Source organism: Fulmarus glacialis, unplaced genomic scaffold (assembly GCF_000690835.1).
Source record: "Fulmarus glacialis isolate BGI_N327 unplaced genomic scaffold, ASM69083v1 scaffold28479, whole genome shotgun sequence".
NCBI lineage: Eukaryota > Metazoa > Chordata > Aves > Procellariiformes > Procellariidae > Fulmarus > Fulmarus glacialis.
The window spans coordinates 13,557-21,180 of record NW_009234330.1 but is presented as its reverse complement, the minus strand read 5'-3'; the positions used below and the strand labels follow the sequence as shown (position 1 = coordinate 21,180).

The 7,624-nt window shown below is 45.0% G+C and overlaps 1 protein-coding gene across 1 annotated transcript; it reads left to right on the top strand.

Annotated features, from left to right (window-relative positions):
• Positions 1-293: 293 nt before the first annotated feature.
• GZF1 (GDNF-inducible zinc finger protein 1) lies at positions 294-7,251 on the top strand. The gene is made up of 5 exons (XM_009585624.1): positions 294-1,656; positions 3,591-3,685; positions 4,674-4,841; positions 6,055-6,212; positions 6,758-7,251. Exons 1-5 carry the CDS (start codon positions 311-313, stop codon positions 7,112-7,114), a joined length of 2,124 nt encoding a protein of 707 aa, XP_009583919.1. The 5' UTR covers positions 294-310; the 3' UTR covers positions 7,115-7,251.
• The last annotated feature ends 373 nt before the right edge of the window (positions 7,252-7,624 follow it).

Below are 7,624 nucleotides of genomic sequence, written 5' to 3'. Positions count from 1 at the left end.
TTCAGGTAAAATTACGGTTGAGATTTAAACTCAAATTAACTTCAGAGAAATCTCTGTGTATGACTGGCGGCATGGCTTTAGATAATGACCGCTTAGACTTGAAATCTGCGCTTCTAGCCAGGCTTTTCACAATGGTTCTTTGAAAGTCTGGTCTCTTAAGCTCAAGCACCTTAAGTGCTTAAATCTGAAGTGAAGCACTCTCGAAAGTCTGGACGTGACTTCTGGCCGCTGAAATCTTTGAGTTTTGTTAGCTTCCGTGCAAATAGCTAACGTGCAATGTTGTTAACAGCTTTTTGCAGAGAGAAGAAAGATGGAAAGTAATGCAGTTTTACTGGAATCCAAGTCCTCTCCTATCAACCTTCTGAATGAAATGCATCAGCTGCGTCTCCTGGGCCACCTCTGCGACGTGACTGTCAGCGTGGAGTATCAAGGTGTCAGGGCAGAGTTTGTTGCTCACAAAGCTGTATTGGCAGCGACAAGCAAATTTTTCAAGGAGGTGTTCCTTAATGAGAAAGGCATGGATGGCCCAAGGACCAACGTGTTCTTGAATGAGGTCCAGGTTGCTGATTTTGCTTCATTTCTTGAATTTGTCTATACTGCTAAGGTAGAAGTGGAAGAAGACAGAGTGCAGCGGATGCTAGAAATAGCCGAAAAGCTGAAGTGCTTGGACCTCTCGGAAACCTGCTTTCAATTAAAGAAGCAGATGCTTGAATCGGTGCTGTTGGAGTTGCAAAACTTCTCAGAATCACAGAACTCTGAGGAAGAGAGTGCTACCCAGCCAAGCATTTTGCTCGAGTCCAAAGCAGCTGCTGTGGCAGAAGCTGACCAGGCAGACTGTCCTCTGGATCCTCCAGACTCCCTGGTAGACAGGCTCAGCAACGGGATGTCGCCTGAGATGCCGGCTACCAAATCAAAAGAGAAAATGGACAAAAAGAAGGAAATGGTGAAGCCTCCTTATGCCAAAATCAGAAGGGCAAGTGGGAGGCTGGCTGGGAGGAAAGTATTTGTGGAAATCCCGAAGAAGAAATACACAAGGAGGCTGAGAGAGCAGCAGAAGAATGCAGAGGTTGCTGTTGAAGAAAACAAATATCCCCAAGATCAGGATATGTGTGATATGGAGAGAGAGGAGGAGCAAGCGGAGAACAACATCAAACCTGAAAGCGAAGAATGTGATGGCAACTTCGAATCGGAAGAAAACCTGAAAAAATCTGAAGAGGATAAAAAGAAACGAGGCAGTAATTTCAAGTGCAGCACGTGCGAAAAGGAATTCCTGTACGAGAAAAGTTTTCTCAAGCACATAAAGCACAGCCACGGCATTGCAGCCGAAATAATTTATCGGTGTGAAACCTGCAGCCAGACCTTTGCCAACCGGTGCAACCTAAAAAGCCATCAGCGCCATGTCCACAGCAGCGAGCGCCACTTCCCTTGTGAGCTCTGCGGTAAGAAGTTCAAGAGGAAGAAGGACGTCAAGAGGCACATTCTCCAGGTTCATGAGGGTGGTGGGGAGCGTCATCAGTGCCAACAGTGTGGAAAGGGGTTGAGCTCCAAAACTGCCTTGAGGCTCCATGAAAGGACGCATACAGGCGACAAGCCTTATGGGTGCACAGAGTGTGAGGCTAAATTTTCTCAGCCTTCTGCACTTAAAACACACATGAGGTATGAACAGACTTAACTGGCCTTGTTAGATTCTGGGGGGAGAAGCAGAATCCCCTGGAACACACCTTGAGCCTTCAAGTGAAGTGGGGATGTAAAACGTGACTGAGTAGAAAGTTTCCATATTTCCTTTTTTTGTAGCTTTTTTTTTTTCCCGCTTTTCAGGTTAAGGGGGTTGCTGTAGTTTTCTTTAAGTCAAGGTAGAGGTGCACGGGCCGAGGCCTGCTGCTGCTGAAGCGCGCAGTTAACTTTTCTCATGGGAGTAGACCTATTAAGAGTCAATGGGATGTTTCACATGAGAAAAGCAACCCTCATGCCAAATTATTTGTAGGATTAGGGCTATAATTATTTCAGCTAATTTGATGCCTCTTTGTATTTAATAGAAAAATGTTATGCAATAAGGATGAAAATATTGTAAAAAGATTCGGCTGTGTACTAAATTCAAGTACACCAGATTTGGGTGCTAAGCATAGAAAACAGCTGATACGTGACTAGAAACAGGCTGACACGTCACTGTCTGGAGGTGAGTGAAGCACCGAAGGCACCCACGTGGAGCTGATGAAATCAGTTTTAGCACTTATGTTGCAGTGAGACTCAAAGGTGGAGGTGCAAAGGTGTGGTCTCTAAAGTTCATGGGAGAGGAATTTTTATCAAGGCAAAAATTCTAGCTATTAAGGGCTTTAGCCTGCTTTTATCAGTCTACCAAAGCGGTCATCTGCAACCAAAGTGCAGATTATAGCCAGGGAGTCAGCGTGGAGAGGGAGGTGTAGAAGAAATATCCCGGAGTACTACTACTCAGATCCAAAAAGAGAATGCGGTAGTGTCAGCATATTCCTCGGTGTCATTTCCTGCAAGGTAGACGGGTTCGTTAACCACTGCTTTGTTTCACTGCCCCTTTTGAAGTCAGTGGGTTTACTCCCGGTGGTAGAAAGCACAACCAGAAGCATAACTTTTACTAGAGTGCTCCTATGACGTTATTGCTGATGCAGCTGTATGGCATCTCTCTTTCATCGTGTGTCCTTTCCTAACCGCAAGTAACTGCTTTGTGCCGCTTTAAAAATTCGCTTTTGGCATAAGTGGAGTTTCTCCTCCATCGTGTACCACTATGACTATTCAATAAGCTTGTTGAATGCTGGAAACTCAGTGCTGTCCTCACTTGTGTATCGTGACAATCTGTGGTGAGAATTTCTCATCTTTTTGTGTATATTTTTACATCTGTGCTCTTCCTGTTGATGTATATCACCATGAATTTTTTCCTGCAGCACTATTCAAGCGTGTCCTGAAGCGTGCATGGCCTCAAAAATGTAAGCTAGAGTAAACTGGCACAGGCAGCAATTCTGTAAACTGCCCTTCCTGTACGCACAGCCTTCCTCAGGAGTTGATACCACAAGCTTGGGGTGACAGCAAGAAAACTGACTGTATAAACGTGGCATCTTTTTATTCCGCTCCTTGGGTGCCGCTTGTTCCAGAATAGCCAGTGACTCTCCACCTGATGGCCTTGCAAGAGCAGCGTGCCAGGGAACACGTCACTCACGTTCTGTGTGGAATATTTTATCAATAGTGTCAGCAATATAAAGATACCTGCTTTACTTCAGATCCCAAAAGATGGTTACATTTTTCTTTCAGTCGGTCTATCTGGATACAAGTTTTCCAAACTTTACTCAATTTTTACCTTTAAAAATTTGTTTTTACGCTAAAGAAATTTCTGGATCTGGGCCTTGATCATGCAGCAAACGCCTGATCGAGCAATAAAAGCAGCACTGCGGAAATCACAATGCAGAATTCGGTCCAGCTGAAGGTGTTCCTAACAGACACTAAAATCTTGCGCAGGCATACAGTCACTCTTGAGAGAGCAGCCACAAAGTAAAGACAGCTTGCGTTGTGCTGCAAAGGAAAGAGATATACCTCGGTGCTTTAATGTTGCTTTCTCATTTCAGAATCCATACCGGTGAAAAACCTTTTGTCTGTGATGAATGTGGTGCCAGGTTCACTCAGAATCACATGCTTATATATCACAAGCGATGTCACACAGGTAAGGCTTTCTTTTGCGACGTACTACCTATAGGAGGAGGCCTGCTGTGAAACGAGGAGATCTTATTTTCATTCAGAAAATGCTTTTTTGTTGTTGTTTTTTATGTAAAATCAGATATTCTCATCCCTAGGCATGATTTTACTGAGAAAGGTTCCTATAGGTGGATAGGCAGACAGTGGAGAGAGGAAAAGGAGCTGATTAAAGAGAAAAGGAGTTCCCATCTGGCTGGGATCCAAGGTCTGAAGTGTGGACTGAGGCTGCTTTGAATAGTCTTCAATATCCAAAGATCTGTCATCAATAAAAGGTCTAGTTGAATTCTTAAGAGAAAAATGATTTCTCTGTAAGCCTGGAACAGTTAGCCCAAGGAATATGGAACAGCTGTCCTGGCTTGTTCTGATCTTTTTAAAAGCAGGTGTCCTTCTCCTGGCTATCCTTCGTGGTCTACATTGGTGTTTTGAATTGACCCTTCGTACCACCCGCGAGTTACGTGCGGTACTTTTGCATCTCTGAACTGACCTGCCTTAAAATGGTCTGCCTTCTGCTGGTAACTTGTAACTGAACGTGGATGGCAGAAAACATTAAATTACAATGAAATAGAATATAATTCCAGGAACACTTTTCGAGAGTGTTTAACTAAAATTGGCTGCTTACAGGTGGAGGCCTTTCATCAGAGGCATGCAGCATTGTGTTTACGATGAGAGTAAGCCAGAATACTCCAAGGGTGGTGAGAAGACTGCTAGCTGCAGATCCCCCTGGGCTTTCCATATCCTGTGTAGAGCTGTTAATGCACTGTTGGATAGGTGTGGTTGCCCTTGCACTTGGAGGGTTTTGTGCAGATTTCTCGCACGGAAAGCTCTGTGCCTTATGCAGAGACCCCTGATGAGGCCCTCACAGATCCTTTTGTGAGGCTGGCATGTGGTTCGTTTGATTCGAATAGCGTTCCGTTTTGGCGTGTGATGTTTAATTCTCCTCTTCACCCTTGGTGTAGGGGAAAGACCTTTTATGTGCGAAACGTGCGGGAAGAGCTTTGCCTCTAAGGAGTACTTGAAACACCATAACAGAATCCATACTGGATCCAAACCGTTCAAATGTGAAGTTTGCTTCAGAACGTTTGCACAGAGGAACTCGCTCTACCAGCATATAAAAGTTCACACAGGTAGGAGGTGCTCTTTTTTGTTTGAAACAAACCATCATGATTTAAAGACATAGACCTCACAGTTGCATAATTCAGACAAGGAATTTCTCAGCTAGGATTTGCCATTAGTTTAATTCCTATCCTGCATGCACGTTTTGATTCTTGATGCAGTGTGTTTTTTCATCCACTTCCCTTCTCCTAGTACTCCCTGTGCTTCTTACTGAGTTACAGCAATTCTCTGAAATACTTCCAAGAGCTATGCAGATATTGTTAATAATGCTGCTGCGTTATTAGCAAGATCATTAGTGACCAAAGAACTATGTCCATTTTAGCTCTGAGCGAAGCACTGCAGAGAGCTGATCTCATTCTTGTCCGCTTGCCCACCTTTCATGTTTGTGTTCTCTCCTGCTTGGATTTTCTCTTCAGTGTCTGTTTTTAAGTTTTCTTGTCTGCTCTCTCAAAGTCCACCTTATTCAGCAATGTAGCAGGTTGCAAATACTCATGTTACTTTCATCATGTAATAAATACCACACTTTCTTAGCCAGCGCCACCCTGTAGGAAGCATCCTTGCCAATATTCCCTGTTAACAAAATTCTTGTTTTGGCTGCCGTGCCTTGCTCTTTCTTCCTGCATCTGTGTGTCTAGTGTGGCGTCACTGCAGGGGGAACAGGGGACATCGGCATGGCAGTGCTGACGATAATGGTTGTGGAATGTCACCTCTTTTTCTGTGACACCGCTTGCATCTGTTAGGAAGTTTTTTGGTATCCCTTTTTCTACCTTAGCCAAGGAAGGAGTAAACATGCGGTTGTTTCAAAAAGTGCTCAATACAGTGACTGCAGCAAGACAGTTTATGATGTACCCGAAGAGAACCTAGTGGTTATGAGCAGCTCTGGTATTCATGCTCACAGAATGTACCTTGTAAATAGGAAAGCTTGTATTCTGGGACAGGACTTCAGTTGCTAATGGAAAATACATGTAAAAAATGTGGAAGCTTCAGTGGTTGCACAGATTTATGCAGGCTATGGGTCTAGCCCTTACTCTGCAAGTATCTGCTTACTTCAGATGTGTCAAAATTTACCCAACCGTGAGAGTTCTGAAAACATCTTGGTTTTTTTCTGGAGATGCTTGTGTGTGCCTTACTGTTTCATGAAATACAGGGGTTACTTGAGGTTCCCCAGTGAGCAGCACTCATAATACCCCGACATCGCACTTTAATGCTGTGCTCTGCTTTCAGGCGAACGACCCTATTGCTGTGACCAGTGTGGTAAGCAGTTCACGCAGCTGAATGCGCTGCAGCGTCACCATCGCATACACACCGGCGAGAAGCCGTTCATGTGCAACGCCTGTGGGCGAACTTTCACTGACAAGTCCACCCTCCGGCGGCACACTTCGGTAGGAACCTGTCATCCCACTGCCTTGTAGCCCTGGAGCCTTCTCCGTGGCCACGTACTGACCTGCCAACTTTGTCAGGCCTGGAGGGGACTTCCCACCCAGTTTTTGTTGGGTTTAGCACATCGTCCTCTCTCTGACGTGGCATTACAATACTCAAATCGTTTGTCTTCAGTCCCGAGTCTGCAGCGAAGCCATTCTTAATCCATTGTGGCACGGCCCATATAGGTCATGCCTGAGGACTGTTCAGTCACAGATTTGTTTTGTGACCTCTGAGCGTGTTCCCCGTGCAACTGGCAAATGGCAGGAGAATTCCCTGTCTGGGCCAGGTGCTCTGCTGGGCCTGTTAGATGCTCTATGAAAACAGGGAGCTCACCACGGACACAGATTAGTGCATGGATGTATACCGACCTGGATTTGGGATAGTTATGGGGGATGAAAAGATGACTGTTTTCTACCAGAGTCAGGTATGAGTTGGGTCCAAGCTTTTGCCTCCCAGACAGTCATCATGTGTTCAACCTTCCGGTTTGGGGTTTTTTGTTTTCCAGATACACGATAAAAACACACCCTGGAAGTCCTTCCTTGTCATTGTTGAAGGAGCATCCAAGAATGACGAAGGTCACAAAACAGAGCTTCCTGACGAAGAGTATGATGTGTCACCTAAAATACCAGAGAAGCTGCTGTCTTTCTCAGAAAACGGCCACTATCAAAACTTGACTGCCGTCCCGGGGAGCGTGACTGCGCTGCATGACAACGGTTCTGCCACGGGAGCAGACTGTAAGTCCGACGGGACTCCGGGACCCCAGGAAGCCCTTATAGCTACCACTTTAAGTGAGCTGACGGTGCTGCATACGCAGACAGACTCTATTCAGCCACAGCTTCATGCTCTGGTGAATATGGAATAATTTGGTATTTACAAATCCAGCTTAAGCTGCACCCTTTGTATAGTCCTTTGACTTTGCCAATAACCTACTGAGGGAACTAGGGGAAGCCGTGACAGGGAAGCAGGGCTAGACATGGAAGACATGCACTGGATTTCCAGAATTTCCTCAAAAAATTCATTACCCACCTCCAACGTGTACAGCTCCATCTCCTGAAGGTAGGGCAGAGTAACACCCCAACAGGGCAGTGGCAGAGGAGGCAGAAGTCCCAGAAAGCTTATTCCCTACGAGTAAAAGGGTGTAGTTCAGCTTGTTCGCTTTAGCTGGCCTGCGGTGAAAGTACGTACCTATATTCAGATAGGTTATAAAGGTGCGAGTTTGATTTCCAGGTGATTTGATGACACACGTACAATCAAGAGAAATGATGTTGTGTTTCTCAGCCTAGTATCTTAGTGAAATTAATTGCATTTTCCGTAGTGGAAATTCATACATAAAATAAGTTTTTTTCTAAATTGCTTTTCAGGAAATGTTGGT